Source organism: Chrysemys picta, chromosome 9 (assembly GCF_011386835.1).
Source record: "Chrysemys picta bellii isolate R12L10 chromosome 9, ASM1138683v2, whole genome shotgun sequence".
NCBI classification, from domain to species: domain Eukaryota; kingdom Metazoa; phylum Chordata; order Testudines; family Emydidae; genus Chrysemys; species Chrysemys picta.
In genome coordinates, this window is record NC_088799.1 from 23755189 (window position 1) to 23776775 (window position 21587).

A 21587-nucleotide genomic window follows, 5' to 3' on the forward strand; every position below is an offset into this window, starting at 1 on the left:
ACATTATATTTACAGCATGGCCCACATGAAACAAACTCTGGTGCAGAAAGTGAAAGTTGGGTGGCCCTCCAGCTGCACAAGAGTGGAAGAGGGGAAAATACCAAGCTGGGATTTACACTTTCCTAGTGTATATGATGGATATAAAGCACATAGCTTCTGATCATGGTTGAGAAATCTTCAGTAACCACAAATGAATAATTATAGGATAATATCCTAGACCCTGCCAAGTCCCCTTTGTTCTGCTCTCTTAAAACTGACCTATATGGGGAACCAAGAATTCCTGACTGATGTAACTAGCTGTATGCTACCTTCTCTCCAGAGTAGGGGGCCAGATGGGGTATGGCTGGAAGTGCTGCCTTTTCCTGTAGGTGTAATAGCCTCTGCGGGTGGTTACAAGCTGGCACAATGAAAAATAACCCTTAGGCTGTTCAAAGTTGCGTTTTAATTTTTTAGTTCATAGTCAGTTTTCGATTATGCTTTTACTGTGTCTTCCATGAGTTTGATGTTGTAAAAATGTATTAACTGCTGGCTTTTCAGCTAACACATATGAACCATTTCTACTATCCAGTGAGTGGCCTGTTTATCTTCCATAGCTACAAAGCACAAATTAAAATGGGAGAAAAAGCAGGAGGCCAATATGCCAGTTCCTATTGGAAACCAAATCCACAGAGACTTTAAGTACTTTAAAGGATTTAGAGAGTGGATCCATACTACATAGTGATAGGCAGATGTTTTCCATATGTTGTGCAAATGTAACTTAAACATTCCAAGACAGGCATGTATAGCTTGTTATGTTATACATTTCTATATGAGACTTGGTTTCAAATTAAATTGTGCAGGCACATCTTCAAACACTAGGAAATGTGTCAGAGTATTTTGCATGTCTCTCTCTGATTGACTCTCTCATCTCTTCCCTTTGACTCTTGGAAATGGTACCCTAACCACTTATGTTCAAATTCACCTTCATGCTCGTTTACTTCTTTAAATAACCAAATACTGTTTCCATATGTTGGTTGTTTCATTTTAGCCTTTTATTCTCAGCAAACAAGAAAAAATAGTTACTGTGCATTCTGTTGTCCTTTTCAGATTCATTTAAAACTACACTTACTCTGTCTTTTAAGTCTCAGTTAAATATCACTCAAATCTGAAATCTCATGAGCTAGCCTTCATTTACATTGTACTCAAGGCTGTAAATAATGATTAATAGGAAATGTTTTCTATTTTCCCCATATTGCTTCACTTAGTGAAATTCCTCCTTCAGTAATTTGTTCTCTGGTTTCTTGGTCTAATATACATGTTGTACATCTGTGGACTTTTTGTTTTTCTATATTCCCCATGATTCTCAGAAATTCAAAGTTGTTAACATGCCGCACCTGTATGGAGGTATCTAGCTATAGGGATGTTGGTATCAGAAATGCCAAGATGGCAGATAAAGCTTTGAAACACATTTCTTGGGATTACTCTATTTTCACTCTGTTAACAGGAAATTCCATGTTGCTGCGCGTGTTGCCTTCTGTGTATGAAAAGCAGCCACAGCCAATTAACAACCATCTGATGGAGCTGGTGACACTGATGTCTCAGCTGGAGCAAGCAGAACAACACCACCTTCTAAGGCTATTTCAGATAGTGGCAAGGAGAAAGCAACCTGAGGTAAATGTATAATACCAGACATTGCCAGTGGAATAAGGTTATTCTCTTTGGAGAGTTTATGTTGTTCAGAACATCCTGACAGTACAGTAAAGTGTCCCATGTACTGCACATACCAGGTCAGTGGTTCTCAATCTTTCACATACCAGAAGGCTCCCATGTTACAATAGAAAAGGTTTCGGGACTTCCTGCAAGTAGCCATAAAGAAAGAGAAGGTGATCCTGACCCTGCTAGACCTGTTTGTGACTCCCTCACTGAAAATCTATTAGACAGGACTAAAGCTCAAACAATACTGCAAACATTTTGTCCAACTACTTGTTGGATTTGGTGAATGAATTTGCTTCAGCCACACTCTCTTTTGTGTTTGCTCTCTGCAAACATTTGAGCAGTAGAGGGTTTACCTACAAAAATGCTGCTGGAAAGCACACGTTAGTGATCTGAGTGAATATTTGTGAAAATTGAACTTTACATTCAAATGGATAAATTTGTGTGCTGGACGTGTTTGTTCACTCAGTCAGACAGGCAAGGAACCCCACCAGGCAGCTTATTCAACCAATTACAACTAAGCAACACAGCTCAAATTTTGAATATTTATGATCAATACATGTAGTAAATTTACAAGACGCTGGTTGAAAAAATGCAAGGAAATTACTATCTTCCCATGGATATTCTGCAAGAAGAAAAGGACACTGAATTTGTCAAATAAATTACTTCTTGCCAGTTATTTGCTCAGCTCTGCTAAAGAGATGGTCAGATCGTCAGGAAAATGTTCAGAGTGCTGACATTTTTACTGAGTTAGGGAATGGAATGTCACTATTTTACATACGGTGTGCTGCTATATACACTACATATTTGCAAAAAATCTTCGACGAGCCAGATTTTCGCAAATGTTCTTTAATTACTGTAATTTAATACATGGAAGTTTAATGTACTCAGCTAATCTGTACAGGCTGCCTGAGGCTGTCAGATAAGATTTATTGGGGGTATTTAAAGCTGGCACTGTTATCTGGCCAGGGATGAAGGATCTAAAATGGGAGACTATCCACCCTGACTCAGCTCATTTTAGCTTAAAATTTCCTACCACTTTTGGTTATTCCTTTGCCAGTTATGTATTGTTTCTTATCATTACATTTCCTTTTTGAAGATAAGGATGTACTAAAAAGGCTTAAACAATCTTTGAAGTTAAGTTAAAATGAACTAGTGCCAGAATATGAGAGAGCAAAAGTGTAACTAGAGCGAAAGATGTTGTGCTTTGAAAATGATACACCTACTTACACAAGCATGACACTTATAAGGCACAGAACATTAGAAGTGGGTACAATGCTGGCTACTTTACAGAGCACACATTTAATAAATCTTCTTAAAAATCAACAGTAGTTTAATACCGCCCCCCACAGTAGCCAAGGAAACCATATAATAAATATACAGTTACAGAGGAAATGTAACTCCCTTTGAGAACATGATACTTTTCAGTCAGATGGGCCCCATTTTACCATTGCTTGTGGGTCAAAATACTTTCCTCACATGATTCATACTGTCATTGCTATGTGCTATATTGCTTTTTGAGTCATGCACTTCCTAGTAAAAATGGGATGAGCCATTGTGAAAAGAGAATGCCTAAACCAAGGAATATACAAATATACTTTAAAAACCTGATCCAATGTTCATTGAAGATGGTGGAAAGACTCCCAATAAATTCAGTGGACTTAGGATCATGCCTTTATTACCCAATCCGGATCCATACAAATCTTTATGCTTGACCAGGGCCATCTTTAAACTACTGCATATTTCTACAGTGCTTTGAAGCTATGCCACATTACATAAGTGCTAAGTATTATTTATTATTACTAACAGTTTATACTGTCAGCACATCTTCATTATGCTGACAGAGTATTGGTTTTTCCTTATTTTGAGCAGTAACTCTCCAGAGTTCATGGAACAGTGACACAGTCACATTCAACATTTACTTCTCATCACATACATGTATTACAATAGTAGCGTGTGATCACATAAACTATATGACAACAGTCACTCTGACTTGGATATATAGATAGACACTTAATAGTCTCTCAGTAACATGCACATACTGGAGTATTGACGCTGCTGTAGCTGACCATACTGTGTACTGCTTACTGGATCGTTCAGTTTTAAGGACCAGATCCTCAGCTGCTGTAAATTGCTGTAGCTACACTGAGATCAATGGAGCTACATCATTTCACACCAGATGAGGATCTTGCCCCTTATTCCTGTCTTTGTTTCAGCCACTAGTCCTGGGGTTTTAGTCAGTCTCTTGGGAAAGCAAGAATTTCTACTAATCCTTAATTTACTGCATCATTGGGGAGATTCATTCACAGATTGTTTTAATCAATAAAACATAGCATTAGTCAAGTACAAATCAAAAGGAGAAAGTTTTGGTTTTCAACAGTTAAGTATTTCCTTAATTATGAAATGGTGCATTTATGCATGTAGAACTTAAGGCAAAGTCCACACTTGTTCCATGTGTGGAACTGAACTCCCCTTGACCTCAGTGGCAGCTCTATGCGAAGATTGTCACCAGTGGAAAATCTTTAATATTACAAAAATGGATTGGCATAGTTCAAAATCAAAATCTAATTGCTCTTTTATCACTGCCATATGCAGTACTTGTCTTGGCTCCATTACCAATATATTTCTGATTCATTTTTCCTTTTTATTTTATAGGTGCTAAAAGAATGTATCCCTTTCCTAATTGGTCACTTACGAGACCCTAACCATAATGACATTATCCTAAATATACTGATAGAAATATCAGGCTATGAACCGGTAGCCATGACCAGTTTTCTTCCAATGCTGAAAGAGATTGGTGAGAGTTTTCCAAGCCTGATTGGACAAACCGCAAAGATCTATGGAGCTGTTGGGCACGTTGATGAGGTAAATGACTAATTTTTTAAAAACATGTTTTCCTCCCTTTGTTTGCTGGGCCCTAAGCAAAAGATGAGAGGCCCCATTCAGTACCTTCTGGACTTGCAACCAAGCCTCCCAATTTGTACACACTCACAATATTACGGCCAAGTACATATAAGACAGTATGTCACAAGTATAACATTAGGGTGGATAGGCAAGCCGATAGCAAAAGAGCTCAATCTGGGTGCCATCTGAAGGAATATAGATGCAGTACTGGGTCCTGAAGAAGGGAGACATGAATTCGTGTGGAAGTGGGCAATTTTCCACAAAAGATTACTGGACGGGGGTAGGGAAAGATAAAGATCTAAAGAAGAATTAGGACCATGCATCAGATGCAGTATGTCTCCTTTTCTGTTTATGGGTTCTGGAGTTGTTCTCGTCTTAAGTCATTCTTTAAAACTTCTATATAACAACACGAAAAGATCATCATTTAGATAACAAAGCCATGTGAGACTACAATATCTACTTTTTAAATTAAAGTCAGAGCATTTGGGGGGAGGAGGAAATCTGCAGCCTTTGTATGTTGTTAAATTTAAGAAACAAATAAACAGTCCCCAATGTTGTTTTAATAAGGCAGTGAAATATGAACTTATTTGGATAACATAATCCAAATATTTGGCTTTGGGTCCATAGTTAATTGGATATTCTTTGCACACGTCCTTAAACTGAAACTTCCCTGAGGACGATGGACCACAGTCTCATCTCAGGAACACCAGTGTAAATCTGGAATGACTACATGGACATTATGGAGTTACTCTAGATTTACACTGGTGTAACTGGGATCAGAATCTGGACCAATGGGATTATTACATATAAAAAGTCAATTAGTGGGAACACATTCTGGAAACTCCAACTCTGTATACTGTCTTTTAACTCTGTATAATAGAAAGGTTCACAAAAGTTTGGATGGGAGGATTGTATTATATGGTATGCTTGCAGATCTAAAGGAGTTCCTTTGTGACCATCATGTGATAGCACAAGGTACAGTGGCTGCCATCAAATGTCATTCATTAGCTATAGTTGCCAGCTCATTTGCTTTTTTAAGTACAGACAAAAGTGTCAGTATCTCTAATACCGCCGGGGTAGGGGTGGAGGGTAAGAGTTGACTTTTTAATGCTGTGGCCACTCTAATTCAGTACGTATCACCTCTCTCCTGGCAGCCTGCCTGAGTGAGCATGGTTGAATTTTTTTTTACAGGGCCCCACTCCTTTGAGTAATCTTGCAGCATGCTGCCAAAGGATCTAGGCTCACGATGCTACTGGGAGGTGCATGGCTGAATAATAAATTTGCATATCATGCTAATAACTTGCACCAGTAAGACTACCCATTTTAGTGTTTTACTCACTAATGTGAAATCTTGATGTCTTTCTAAATGGAGACCACAATTAGCAAATAGTGAATAAATTACTGCATGTTTAACTAATCCATATACTACAGACATAACTATAGTACATAAACCTCTTTCATACATACTCTCTTTGAGGATGGAGGCTGAACCCCTGTCCTTCCACTCCTAAATGATAGGTATCTAATTAACAGTAGTAGTAGATCCTGTATCTTCTTGGTGGTTCAACCAATAGAGGGTAACATCACTCTCACACACTCTGTTTTCTGTTTTAAATGCCCTAAATCACTAACTATATAGGGTTTTGTCAAGGAGAGCACTGTAGTATGTTCAATCACTCTGTAATATCTGTGTCATAGTCCATCTTTAGATTTATAGTGGAGTGACTGTCAACTCCGTATGCTGCACAAGCTCTTCTACTTTGTTGATATCTGCAAGTACTAAGAAATATAACCCTCGCTGAGATTAACACTGGAAACCCGCAAAGTACTCTCTAGTCAGAAGACATGGTGTGTTCTGAGGACACTGAGCCCATTAGATAGAAACATGGCATGTCATAAATTCTAATGAGGTTTTATATTCATTCCTGTGAATATGCTTTATGTGTCATTCACAATTACTAATAGACATTTCCTTCTGTTTCAAATCAATAGCCCGTAAAATCAAAATTAAAGTTGTGCTGAATTCAAACAGCTTATGGTAAATGATTCAGATTTTTAGATTTGTGACAGAATTTGATTATAAATAGAACATACGTGGAATATAGTAAATGTAAACATTTTCAGAAACATAAAAGTGGTACCTATGTTACAATAACCTGATTAGTTTATTCCAGTAAGGGATAAATCCTACAGTCTCCTCTCACATCCTGCCCAGAGATCACTCAGGCAGAACTCCCATTGAAGTCAACTGGACTTTGTCTGAGTAAGAGCTACAGGAACTGACCCTCTCTGTATAGATTAGAAGTAGAATAACTTTGGAATATCAAGTAACAACTTAAATGTTTTAAAATCCTTTATTGAAGTTTATTTTCAAATTGTCTATTAAAGTATCAGCATAATGGTATTTTGCTCCTGAGACAACAGCATTCATTTTTCTAAAAATGTAACTCAACATTTAGTTTTCTTTCTTCAGCTAAAAGATCATTGTTTATTTCAGTGATTCATCTTGGGCTTAGGCCCAGTCCTGCAGCTCCTCCCATAAGTTTTGCCTGCAACTGGATTGCAGAGTCAAAAAAGTAAAATATATAAATTATATTAACAGAAACTCATATTTCTGAATAATTTCTGTGATAGAATTGATTCCCTGAGGTCAAATATATGGAAAGACATTAAAGTAACTCCACTATAGAGAATTCTGTCTCAGGAATTGAAACTTAATGCGGACTATATTGGGTGCATAAATGCAGATGAGTCAGGAAAAGGAACATATGGAAACAGATTGCACAAACGGAACTTTTGCTATTGTGTCACACTTGAGCACCAAGTGAGTTTCCTAATGTGACTGCTGCTTCCAGCATGTTCTTCAGTGACTACCTGATTTAAATAAAAGATGCAGTTAGACTATTCAGCCACTTGCCAGTAGTAGACAGAATATAAATGTCCTGCATACAGGTGCTTCTTAAATTCTTAAATTAGGAATTTACCATAAGATTTGCCTTCCTGGATCAGACCTTGGGCCACATCCACAAAAGTATTTAGGGTCCTAACTTCCAGGCCTTTGGTTCATCTTGTCCTCTACCCTGCAACCAGTAGAGACTAATAGTGAATATGTCCAAGGAAGGTGAAAAAAGATATCTTAAAGTACTGAAACCATGTGCTCCCCCACTCCCCAAACAAACAAACAAATCAAACACAAACACAAACAAACAAACTTCCTGACCCCACACAGGTACTTAGGTTATGCCTGGAAACATGACATTTGATTATTGTTATCATTATCTTCATTTGCTTAGCTACAGATGATATCCAGCGTCCTAAATAGTGATATTGATCTACAAAGAATCTCTGGAGTAAATACTCTTTCTCCTAGCACCCATCTTCCTTCATCCCAAATATTTATTTTGTATCATGAGGCATCACTGTGCCTCTGTGTTCTGCAGCTTGTCACACAGCTCACTGACAGACATCAGCACATAGAAGTAATAAATATATTTGATGAGGAAGGAGCCATAGGGGGAACTAGAAGGGAAGACTGCAAGCTCTGATAAATGATCAGCCATCAAGATGAAGGCGCAGTTCAGCTGGCTTAACCCAACAGAGACTCTCTTATACTGTACATTGCCTGCCCTGGTGTACTTCAGACAGACTCGAGTTATATCTAGCTATGTTGTGTCCATCACTAGTGTTGCAAAGGATAAATTGATGAGATAAGAACACATCAGGAATGTAGTGACATTTATGGGAAAATGCTCCTTCATGCAACTGTTTTGATGGATGGGGAATTGTCATTCCCATAAACTTAGGTTAGGTAGTTGCTTTTATTTAAAGTGAGAGTCTGATGCAGAGGAAGGAGGAAATTGGGATGTGACCAGTTGGATTCTGGTTCAGGGGATGAGTTCAGGGGTTGGAAGTGTGATTCTTCCTCTACAGTCCAGTTGGTTGATGGGGAGATTAAGCATGCAAGGGCTGATAAATCAGTGCAGACTGCAGGGGCCCCAAAAGTCTAGGCTCCAAGTAATTGTTTGTACCTTGCTTAAGTGTCAGTATAACTAGCTGTACTTGAAAATCAATGGATGACTTTTTTAGAATGCACTGGTGGGGAGGGGAGGGGCAGCAAGTGGTGTATATACCATCCCCATGAGCATTTCTAGTCTAAGGATGTCACTTTTGTTTAATAATAAACTGAGTGAAATATACAAGCAAAAGCCATTTTTTTTTGTTTGATTTCACTTGTTGCAATAAGGCAAATTCCGTCTTTTGGCTCTTGATATGCCGTATATAGTGCCACAACAGACAGGCAATAGCTGCTGTCTGCTCACAGTGGTGGAAAGAGCACAAGAAGAAATCATGTTTACTATTTCTACTAGAGCTTGGGCCATTTAGAGCTAATTAAATAAATCTTATGAGAATTAAATCAGACCTCTGTTTCAGCTCAGCAAGTTTATCTGCCATTAGTGTCAAAAACCCAGGCTAGCAGGGCAGAGTGAGCCAAAATTAGCTTGTTGCTGCCTTTCAGGATGGTTAGGGAACCTAGTAAAATTAACCTTCCCCAGCAATTGCTATTGACCAATCCCGTGCAGCATCTGTTCATTTCTACGAACAATGCTTAGCAGCTCACATCACACAAAAGCTTTACAATTTCTAACTAATTAAACCTGATAGTGGCAGAGCTGTAATTAGAACTGAGGCATTTGATTCAGGTTCTATATTTAGACCATTAGACCATCTTTCTCCCATTTGAGAGAGTCACAGATCCCAATTGATGTGTATTGCTTTAACCACTTTTCTGCTGCATTCTGCTACAGCCTCTTAATCAGTACATTGGCACTTCAGTTGATTTATACCAATACCAAGTATACGGGAGTAATGGTCTAGATGGATTTTGCATCTCAACCAGAGACTGAAATATTAAACAGTAATAAATCAGTTTACAAAGAAACAATTTGCTGAGTATTTTTCCTATATATTTCATCTGACGTTATATGTAGAGGTGTAGCTACCAAACTCTCTTCTGTCTCAGCCTGAGCCATATACCTGTGGTGTATTTCCTCTGAACTTATCTTCTGTAAGTGTTTAGTAACTGAAGTTATTTCCTGTGTCATATGTCTTGTTTTCTAACTAGCTGTAACATGCTGACTTAGTGTAGTGTTTAGTTACAGTCTGGCTATGTAGCGATGAACACTGAATATTTGAAGGGATAACATAAATTTGACTTGTTTGTCCTGTTCCAGTGACATCTGGCAGACCTTTCACTAGATATTGAAAAACATTTATAGAAGCAACAAGCAAAGGTGAACTTTCCAAAATGGTCAAGCAACTCCTCTCCCCTTTTTTCGCTTTCTAAAAAATGTCCTGGGTCAGCATTTCTCAAACAGGGCCCCGCTGATCAACTCCTCCCCTTCCCTCTCAGTGCCTCCTGCACACTGGGGAACAGCTGTGGGAGGGAAGAGGCGGGGTAGGTGTGGAGCGGGGCAGAGGTGGGGCGGGAGTGGAGCCTTGGGGGAAGGAGTGGAGTGGGGGTGGGGCCTGGGGCTGAGCGTGGACCTTGGGGGTCTGGGGAAAAAATTAAATCAGAATGGGGGTCCTTGGGTTGGTAAAGTTTGAGAACCGCTGTCCTAGGTAATGGAAGTTGTCTACCCTGATCCAAATGACTAACTGGGTTAGGAACAGTACAGACAGGAAGAGGAATGTGCTTTGGACCTGTCTGTGTGCCCCGCTTATTTAGCTTTACTTACTGACTCTTCTCTGAACCACATTGTGGTTCACTCATGTATTTCATATTGTTCTCAGGCCAGATGGAGCATTGTTGAGGCTCGCAAACAATTTGCCAGTATCTGCCGCCTGGTTACACACACTTACAACCTTCTGAAACATCCAGCTTCAGTTCTTTGGTCTGATGTTGTCCATGCTTAGAGTCAGACTCTCATTCCTGCTCTGGCTACTTTTTGCTGGGAAGAGGGGCCAGAGTGGCATACGGGGTCCTACACACCCTGCTTCTGGTCAGGGAACAATTCCTTGGTGTAGGAAGTAAGGAGGATAGCTACAGGCTGTCCTTCAAGGACTCCCCTACAACCACTGGTGTGTCCGATTTGGAAGCAGCACGTCCAGGGTGGGGTTGGGGGCAGGAGGGGGGGGGTGGAGATGAACACTATCGAGATGCGGCACAGCCTCAGGAGATTACTCTAACTTAGGCCTTCAAGTCTGTCTAAATTATGTCTGGGGCCTGCAGCTGTGGGAGTAGCTTAGACTTAGGAGGCTGCAAGGGTGACTTAAAGCTACCTTCACCCTTCACCTCCTGACCTGTACGTTCTGTACTGCACAGAATCTACCCCTTGGTTTTTGCCCAAACGGTGCATTGCATGTTGTTATTGGAAGTTTGAGTGTTCCTGAATTCTGGGCGTGGGGGTAAAATATACAATTACTAATGTTATTCCTGAAAGTTTTGGTTCTGGGCTCTGTTAGTCACAGCATCCCAGTAGTATCATTCTGCCTGGTATAATTAGTGCATGCAACCTAAAATGTGACATTTAGCCCTGATTTTTAAAAAGGAAAAAAAGTGGGCCAAGGTGGTATTTTAGTAACAGTGTAATATGTTGCCATGTAGGGTGGGGTGGGGTCTGTATACAAGATCCCTCTTAGGGGGTTAAGCAGGTTTTGAAAGCTTTGGGGAGGTATTTTGTGCTGTTCATAGGGGAACTTTTTTTTTTCATAGTCTCCCATAATAACACGGTGGTCCTCAGCTCATGCTCCAGTTTTCTTCCCAAGGTTTTGTTAAAATAGCGCATTAGCTCTCTTCAGAGGTTCTGCCCTCGCCCCATATTGAGCAGGCAGAGGCGGTGGTGCTGTTTTGGTGTCTGCAGAGCCCCCGAAGCTGCCTGTTTCTCAGCTGTAGATAGACTTCTGGAAAAAAAATTCATTTCTTTGAATCCTTCAAAAATTTCACTCACTTATAACCTTCGGATGTTATTTACGACAGTGCAGCAAATCAACTAAAGATAAAATAAGCAGACACACAGCTGGCATCATAAAAGCTGAACAGATGTCAAGTATTTAGAAAATGAATAATTAGTGCACCCAGGAAAAATAATAAAAGTAATAATCTCGTGCAAGCATAGTTGTATAGCCATAAACATTGCAGCAACTGACCAAAGGAAATAGCCTAATTTATTTTGATGGGGTTTGCAGCAGAGATGTATAAGCAATAGAACAACTACTCCCTTGAGTACTACTCTGAGAGTCTCTGGATTAAGTTTTGAAATGTGAGCAACAAGGGTGACGTCGTGGTGGGAGTCTGCTATAGACCACCAGACCAGGGGGATGAGGTGGACGAGGCTTTCTTCCAGCAACTAACAGAAGTTACTAGATCACAGGCCCTGGTTCTCATGGGAGACTTCAATTACCCCGATATCTGCCAGGAGAGCAATACAGCGGTGCACAGACAATCCAGGAAGTTTTTGGAATGTGTAGGGGACAATTTCCTGGTGTATGTGCTGAGAAACCAACTAGGGGCAGAGATCTTCTTGACCTGCTGCTCACAAACAGGGAAGAATTAGTAGGGGAAGCAAAAGTGGATGGGAACCTGGGAGGCAGTGACCATGAGATGGTCGAGTTCAGGATCCTGACACAAGGAAGAAAAGAGAGCAGCAAAATACAGACCCTGGATTTCAGAAAAGCAGACTTTTACTGCCTCAGGGAACTGATGGGCAGGATCCCCTGGGAGAATAACATGAGAGGGAAAGGAGTCCAGGAGAGCTGGCTGTATTTTAAAGAATCCTTATTGAGGTTGCAGGAACAAACCATCCTGATGTGTAGAAAGAATAGTATATATGGCAGGTGACCAGCTTGGCTTAACAGTGAAATCCTTGCTGATCTTAAACACAAAAAAGAAGCTTACAAGAAGTGGAAGATTGGACAAATGACCAGGGAGGAGTATAAAAATATTGCTCAGGCATGCAGGAGTGAAATCAAGAAGGCCAAATCACACTTGGAGTTGCAGCTAGGAAGAGACGTTAGGAGTAACAAGAAGGGTTTCTTCAGGTATGTTAGCAACAAGAAGAAGGTCAAGGAAAGTGGGGGCCCCTTACTGAATGAGGGAGGCAACCTAGTGACAGAGAATGTGGAAAAAGCTAATGTACTCAATGCTTTTTTTGCCTCTGTCTTCACGAACAAGGTCAGCTCCCAGACTACTGCACTGGGCAGCACAGCATGGGGAGGAAGTGACCAGCCCTCTGTGGAGAAAGAAGTGGTTCAGGACTATTTTGAAAAGCTGGACGAGCACAAGTCCATGGGGCTGGATGCTCTGCATCCGAGGGTGCTAAAGTAGTTAGTGGATGTGATTGCAGATCCATTGGCCATTATCTTTGAAAACTCAAGGCAATTGGGGGAGGTCCTGGATGACTGGAAAAAGGCTAAAATAGTGCCCATCTTTAAAAAAGGGAAGAAGGAGGATCCGGGGAACTACAGGTCAGTCAGCCTCACCTAAGTCCCTGGAAAAATCATGGAGCAGGTCCTCAAGGAATCAATTCTGATGCACTTAGAGGAAAGGAAAGTGATCAGGACTATAAGAAGGATAAATTGGAAAGAGTACAGCGGAGTTCCCCTCTATTCGACATTGGTGAGGCCTCACCTGGAGTACTGTGTCCAGTTTTGGGCCCCACACTACAAGAAGAATGTGGAAAAATTGGAAAGAGTACAGCGGAGGGCAACAAAAATGATTAGGGGGCTGGAGCACATGAGTTATGAGGAGAGGCTGAGGGAACTGGGATTGTTTAGTCTGCGGAAGAGAAGAATGAGGGGGGATTTGATAGCTGCTTTCAACTACCTGAAAGGGGGTTCAAAAGAGGATGGATCTAGACTGTTCTCAGTGGTAGCAGATGACAGAACAAGGAGTAATGGTCTCAAGTTGCAGTGTGGGAGGTTTAGATTGGATATTAGGAAAACCTTTTTCACTAGGAGGGTGGTGAAGCACTGGAATGGGTTACCTAGGGAGGTGGTGGAATCTCCTTCCTTAGAGGTTTTTAAGGTCAGGCTTGACAAAGCCCTGGCTGGGATGATTTAGTTGGGATTAGGTCCTGCTTTGAGCAGGGGGTTGGACTAGATGACCTCCTGAGATCTCTTCCAACCCTGATATTCTCTGATTCTATGATACCCACGTACATGTACTGATGACCCCTTCTTATCTTGCAGCTCATCTTGGTGGTGCAAATATTGTGTGTCCTGAGAGTCATTCTAAATATGGCTCTTTTGTGATTTTTCACCTTTTTTATATAAAATAGCTTGAAATGGAGCTTTGTTACAGATATGCCATTTGCATAGGCCAGTTAAATTTAGAGGAGGGTCAACCCCAGAAATACCACATGAAGAAAATAGGTGAGAAATTGGAATAACAAAGGTATTGTCAGCATTTTGCTATTTGTTTACCGTTTATTGGGAGTTGAAGGCAGCTTGCTTAAGGTTATTTTTACTATTAATTGTCCTGATCCAAATCCTGAAGTCGTTATTTGTTTACTCCTAGTTCCTTCCTTTGGGAGGTTTATTTGAATGAGTGGGCAAGGATTTCAGGATTTGGCCCTTTTTGGGTATAGACTGTAAAGGTAGATAGAAAGTAATGTAATGCCTTCTAACTTCTGGAAGCAACTTCTTGTGCTGTACTAAAATGTATTCAGTACCCAGATAGTTTAGATAGAACCCCTAAAGAGATGAGATATTGCTAGAAAAGCCTAATACATCCCTTAGATGTAAGTCTGCCCTCCTTTCACACACACAGATTCCACTGACTTTAGTGGGGGCCTCATGTATGAATCTGAAGGCAGAATTTGAACCTTAATTGGCAATTTTTCAAAAGTAAAGCATCTCCAGTTTGGGCTGGATAGTCAATTGGACATTTTTAGGAATCCTACAAGTGCTGAGTGTTTTGAGCCAATACTGTTTTCAGCTCACCAATGTAAATCTGGAGTTACTCTGGGTTTCTTTTCTAGTTTCCTGATCCTGCTTGATTCCACACAGCGAATAATTTTAAAATGTTGCTGATCTTGATTTTTTTATTTTAAATCTTTCCCCATAACAGGTAATGTAACACCATAAAATGCAAGAGATGTTTTTGGTAAAGCACATAAATATATGAAATAATCAAGCTTAAAATAACAATGGTTATTTACATCTAAATACATTTTATGAGGAGTTTTTAATCTAAATTGTGGCAGAGATAATGGCTGCTTTCATGCTGAGTTTTTTCCCTGTAATTTTGCTTTGTATAATAATTACATATTATATTACTAGCTACAGTTTATTGTTCTACCCCTTTCTGGGCAAACAGCAGCATTTTAGCATTGCTGGAGTCATTCCAGCTGGATCACAATATCATGAAAATGGTGGAAACTTCCATTCCAGTTATGTCTGCTGCAAATATTCTTTAGGAAACAAAAAATGTGTGTTAGATGTTAATTGAGCCCTTGTTTATCTCCTGAAGGGAGGAATGTCTTCTAAATAAATAAGTGAATATATACCAAAAAGTTAAGATCTCTCAGACCCATAAAGAAAAGAGAAAAAGGCACTGAGTCAGACCATAGCTTTCCAACAAATAGATTCACCTATGGTTATCTTTTAATATATGTTGAAGAGAAGAAACAACTCATCCTATGTGTAGTCACTGTTCAGTATATGAGATACTGCTCCATTTGAAATGAGCCCACTAGTTTTTCTTTTATAAATATTTTTCTGGTTATATTTAGACAATGGTTTTGCTGAAGTCTCTGCAGTATTTTCATGTCCTAACTGTATTGGAAATTATTATTTTCTTCCCTTTTTAAATAGCCCAAGAAGAACAGACATGAGAATGTCATTACACTGAAGTACACTTGGAGTATTGTTCTGCTAATTTTTGGGAACCAAAGAAAGAAGTTTTGGATTCTGCTACAATGTTTTTATTTTTATTTACTATAGATCCTGAAAGCAAAATTTCTTCCTGGTTTTATCACAACTTATAAAGGGTGTACTGAGTGGACTGTGGTTTCAATGGAACTACACCCATTTACACCAACTGAGTTTCTTGCCTGGAGTCTGTTTCACTGGATCTGGCTAGTACTGCTGCAATTTGTGGTTCCTGTGCACTTTTCTCAATACTTGTTCCTCTAATGTTTTGATGAATGTGGAGTTTGAATGTATTACAGTCAATGGAGCTATCCTAACAAAACAGAGAAACCTTGGAACATCTCATGGAGATATACTTCAGGGTCTGATATAAATAGATACACACACACACACACTTTCAGATACTATATATATATACTATATATATACACACTATATATAGGAGATCCTAAAATATATTTCTAGAAGAACAACATTTATATATGTAGTTTTTATTACACTTGGAGATATTACCAATTGCAAGGAGGAAATCCCAGCGTATCTTCAAGAGAAAACTAGAATATCTTCATTACCCGAGGAATTATATTAGGATCTGCAACAGTGTCTATAGTATTAACGTATGTGGATCATGATCCTGCTCCCACTGAATTGAATGCCCAAACTCACACTGGCTCATTGGAAGCAAGAGCAGGCGCAAGATGATAGCAGTGTTTGATAGAAGAGTGTCTGCTCATTGACGGTACACATACAAGGGGAGACTGGTTAGTTTAGACACCGCTAAAGTGTACAAATGCAATAGCCCCGATCAGCTCTGAGCCCAGTAAAATTAGATGGGAGACACTTTAATAATCCTTTAAAAAAACAGACATTCACATGGAAAAACTTTAAGGAAATGCATAACTAAAGTGATAATGCTCTTTATGCTGTTCAGCTGCTGGTTGCATTTATACAAACATTTTAAATGTTGTTCTACAGTTATGCAAATGAACTACCAGCTGTTTAACTGCACATAGGGCTTTTTCACCTAAATTGTGCATTTCCTTAAGGGGGGGGGAGGGATAGCTCAGTGGTTTGCATGTTGGCCTGCTAAACCCACCATTGTGAGTTCAATCCTTGAGGGGGGCCACTTAGGGATCTGGGGCAAAAATCAATACTTGGTCCTGCTAGTGAAAACAGGGGGCTGGACTCAATGACCTTTCAAGGTCCCTCCCAGTTCTAGGAAATATCTCTATTTATTTATAAAGTTATTTATGGGAAGATTTTCTAAGTGAATGTCTGTTTTGGCCCTGATCCTCTAAAGCCCTTTACAGCGCTCTGGTAGTGTAAAGGGGCCTTAAAGTAGGTATCAATCCTTTATGCTGCCAGAGGGGCTTTAGTGTAAATGAGAACCAGGCCCATCATAAGAAATAATTCCTGCCCTGAAGATGTTACAGCATAATGAACAACAGATGGGAGGGGAAACACAGGAGAGAAACATAAACAGATCTTCCCAAGTTCACACCGCAGACCAATGGCAAAGTCAGCAATAGAGCCCACATCTCCTGATTCCTATTCCGGTGCCCTACCCTCTGGGCCAGGCTGCCACTCTGAAGTCAATGCCTTCAGGAATTTGTCCTTCAAGTCTCTCTCTACAGCTGTAAATTGTAGGTCAGGTGTATTGGTGTCAGGCCAGCATAGATAATATAGAATAAAATGAACTGTACGTAAAAATAATGTCACCAATTGATGCAATTGTTCTTTTCTCAGTAATCCAGCAAACAACCACTGCACGTTGCCTTTGTGCTTTTCTCAGTAGCATACACACAGTCGGCTTTAGTTTTAAATAAATATTAAAGGCATTCATTTTAAAATGATTTATCTTCTCTTAATGGATAGGAGAGAGCCAGGATGTGTCTGATCTATTTGGTAAATCAGCTGGCCAACATGGAGCACTCGTTTCACCATATTCTTCTGCTGGAGATTAAGAACATCACCGACACCTTCTCAAATATTCTGGGCAACCAGAGCAGAGATATCTACCGTATGAGTAACAGTTTCACTGCCATAGCCAAGCTTCTTATCCGACAACTGGAAAACGACACCACATTAGGAAGCAGGTAAAACCAGTTTCTGTATTAATCTTATATCTGGATAAGTGGAGATGTTTGTCATGGTGTGATGAGTGACAGGAGTATACAATTATGCTAAATAATGAGCTAACATACAAGTACTTGCAGGGAACTTCAGTAAAATCAGTATATCAGATGTCTTCTACCGTCACTGTAGGCTGCCATCTCTAAACTGACTTTCAATCAATTTAATATCAAAATTGGATGCCATTCTAGAAGGCCTGCTCTAGTTCAAACAGGGCTTAATGCAGAAAGCACTTGGCAAAATTCTATAGCCTGTGTTATGCAGGAGGTCCGACTAGATGATCAGAACCGTCCCTTCTAACCTTAAAACCTGTGACTCTAGGAAGGAGGGATGGTACCAGTATCTATTCTATTTTGCAGCATCCAAAATACACCAAATATGGTGAGAGGAGGATTGCCACCGTCAGAAGGGCTGAAAAGCAGTTAAATGGTTAAAGGACTAAATAACAAATTACAGAGTAGGAGACATCAAGGCCTTTTAAAGGGTGGAATAATTTCACTAGGGAAGTGCTGGTCGCCTAGTCATTTGAGTCATTTATATTGGGTTGAGCAAAACACTGAAGAATATGAACAATCTGGAGTTGGCAAAGGTCTGGAGTAGATTTAGTAGGGCTTTCCCCACTTTACTTTGTAATTCCCTAATCAAACACGAAGAACCATGCAACCATACAGCAGTAGTGAGGAACATCAGAAAGTACAGAGGTAATCTCAGAGAGAGCTGGGAAACATCAGAGAGGAGAGTCAAGAAGGCATCTGGAAGGGTTAAGGGAATCCTAAAGACAAGTGTCAAGATTTTCAAAATAGGAGTCCAAAGATAGACTTCTAACTCCATATATAGGCACCAAAATAAGTTATCTTATTTTCAAAAGTGCTGAGCACCCTGCAGCTCCCAGTGAAATCTGTGGTTGTACTGTCTGCTTAGGACTTTTTAAAATCAGGTCACTTATTAAGGTGCCATGTGGATTTAGGAGTCTAACTTTAGAAGTCCATTTTTGAAAATCCTGGCCAAGGGCATTATCTCTAATGGCAGAGGAATTACTACAAAAAATTTCACACTCCTACCACTTTGGGAGGAGTTATAGCTGGCAATGATAAGGGAAATGTGGTGGCATTTAAGGGAGGAGGTAACAAAAATTCTTTTTAGGACCATTGCAGCAATACCAAATATTGATTCTGCTCATACACTTATATGTTGCTCAGTGTTTGGGGCACTCCTGTTTTCTAAGGGCAGGTCTTCACTACAGGGGGGGGGTCGATTTAAGATACGCAAATTCAGCTACGTGAATAGCGTAGCTGAATTCAACGTATCGGAGCCGACTTACCCCGCTGTGAGGATGGCGGCAAAATCGACCTCCGCGGCTCCCCGTCGACGATGCTTACTCCCACCTCCGCTGGTGGAGTAAGAGCGTCGATTCGGGGATCGATTGTCGCGTCCCGACAAGACGCGATAATTCGATCCCTGAGAGATCGATTTCTACCCGCCGATTCAGGCGGGTAGTGTAGACCTAGCCTAAGACATTTGTTCCTTCTCCTATCAGAAGTAACTTAATACACAGATTTTCAAGTATTTATTTTAACTTTTCATATCTCAAGAGGAGGCTTCACCATATCTTCCTCCAGATAACTCTTGTGTTAGCTCAGTTGACGGAAGGCATTGCTCAGCTTTTCTAATGTGGAGCGAAAATAATCCCAGTGATTTTCATTTGAAAGCTTGAAAAGCCTTTGCTTGCAATAAAATAAACAATATGGACCTGACTTCAGTGGAATTACCTCAGACTTGAATTTGTCGCTCTGCTTCTAAGTATGTGAATAGCTCCTCATGTAGGAACATCAAACATAAGAGAAAGGCATAAGGTTTGTATCAACACACATGAACTGGCCACTGGATTATTTCATTTGAAGAGCCTTATAGGTGTACAGAATGTTTGACAAACATGTAATATAATAGACAATATCCCTACCCATAGAAGTTTACAATATAACTCAGGCAAATACAATACGCAGCTTACAAGATTAAATGCAGAAATAGGGATGGACAGCACCAAAGCAGAGATCAATGTTGGAAAGGTGAAAGTGTGTTTGAGGTGTGATTTGTAGGAGATTTGTAGCTAATCATATTACTTAGTGCACTGCTGGATAACAAGATGCTGGGCTCAGTATAATAATCTGAATAGAATAGCAAGAGGTTGCTTGGAATCAGAGAAGAGAAGGGTTGCTCCAGATTTCAGGAGCTATGTGGAAATGGTATGGTATCCAAGTCTGAGAGAAGAGACTAAGGTAGAAGGTTGAGAAGGACCTAGACAATTGAGTTACACTCATTGGGTGCTGTAATTTGATAATGCAAAAGTTTTAAAGTCTTCTTCCTGAGAAACTAAGTTAACATTACCTGTAGCTGGATTTTTGGTGTGTAACTACCTTGGACTTGTCTACTGAAGTTTGCACTCCGAATATAGTGCCACGGATCATAGTATCTCATACTAATATGGTCATCTCAGGAAACATCTCAGGATATGATAGAGGACTATAAAATCATGACGGGCATGGAGAAAGTGAATAAGGAAGTGTTATTTACTCCTTCACATAACACAAGACCCAGGGCTCACTCAATGAAATTAACAGGCAGCAGGTTTAAAACAAACAAATAAAGTAGTTCTTCCCACAACACACAGTCAATCTGTGGAACTCATGGCCAGGGACGTTTGTGAAGGCTAAAACTATAACAGGGTTCAAAAAAGAATTAGATAAGTTCATGGAGGGTAGGTCCATCAATGGCTATTCGCTAAGATGGTTCAAGGATGCAACCCCATGCTCTGGTTGTTCCTAACCACTGACTGCCAGAAGCTGGAAGTGGACAATACGAGATACATCACTCAATTGTTGCCCTGTTGTGTTCATTCCTTCTCAAGCACCTGGTATTTGCCACTGTCAGAAGACAGGATACTGGGCTAAATGGACCATTGGGCTGGGACCCAGTGTGGCCATTCTTATGTTCTTTTGCTTTCACTAAGAGTATATTTTACATAATTTGATGCATCCAGCATTTTTTTTAAATGGCCCAGTGACTATCTCTGCACAGTTGTTGGATTGTTTTACATAGATATGCCCAGCTTTTAAAACAAAAAACAATAAACCAGCTAAACATCTTCTGTTCGGTTGTTGCTCACAGACTGAGAGCAGTGCTCCCCATTTCATATACTTTGATGAAAGGAAGGATTTAAAGCACAAAACATGACCTACATCCCTCACCTTTCCATCACAGAAAAATCAAATCAGAAACAACTACTGCTAGTTTTTTCTAGGCAATAGCAGTAACTCCATTCCCAGAGCTCAGCTGAAATCAGTCAGGGAGGCTGATGTGTGCCATCTTAGCTTCACTGGTTACTGGTGCGGGGGTGGGGCTACTCCATAACCCTTCCCTCATTCCTCCTCACCCTTTCTTAGGGCAGATCTACACTACCTGCCTGAATCGGCGGGTAGAAATCGATCTCTCGGGGATCGAATTATCGCGTCTCGTCGGGACGCGACAATCGATCCCCGAATCGACGCTTCTACTCCACCAGCAGAGGTAGGAGTAAGAGCCATCGACGGGGGAGCCGCGGAGATCGATTTGCCGCTGTCCTCACAGCGGGGTAAGTTGGCTCCGATACGTCGAATTCAGCTATGCTATTCGCGTAGCTGAATTTGCGTATCTTAAATCGACACCCCGCCCCCCCGTAGTGAGGACGTAGCCATAGGGAGAGTAGCTAACAAGAACACCCGATTAATAAATACATCTCTATTGCTGTTAGCCCTTGCCTCACAGCCTTGCTTCAGAGAGCACGTGATGGGATCAACCCCTGCACCATATGAAGAGCTGATGTAAAGAGCGCCACAAAGAAAGATATTTGCAGTGACACCAACAAGTTTGATCTGTCCTACAAAACACAGAAACTATGCTACATATTCACGAATGCCTTCTATTGGCATCTCAGCTAGTAACTCTTCACTTCT

At 40.4% G+C, this 21587-nt stretch overlaps 1 protein-coding gene across 8 annotated transcripts in view; it reads left to right on the forward strand.

The window, feature by feature from the left end:
- The window catches only part of VEPH1 (ventricular zone expressed PH domain containing 1), a 147631-nt gene that overhangs the window by 48316 nt on the left and 77728 nt on the right, over positions 1–21587 (forward strand). For all 8 annotated transcript variants that reach the window (XR_010590589.1, XM_005286984.5, XM_024102548.3 and 5 more), the window contains 3 exons: positions 1484–1650; positions 4348–4557; positions 17341–17561. Coding sequence is in view for 7 of the 8 variants with exons in the window: in XM_005286984.5 (XP_005287041.1) it covers positions 1484–1650; positions 4348–4557; positions 17341–17561 (598 nt within the window). In the remaining variant the exon portion in view is untranslated. The remainder of the gene's footprint in view (positions 1–1483; positions 1651–4347; positions 4558–17340; positions 17562–21587) is intronic.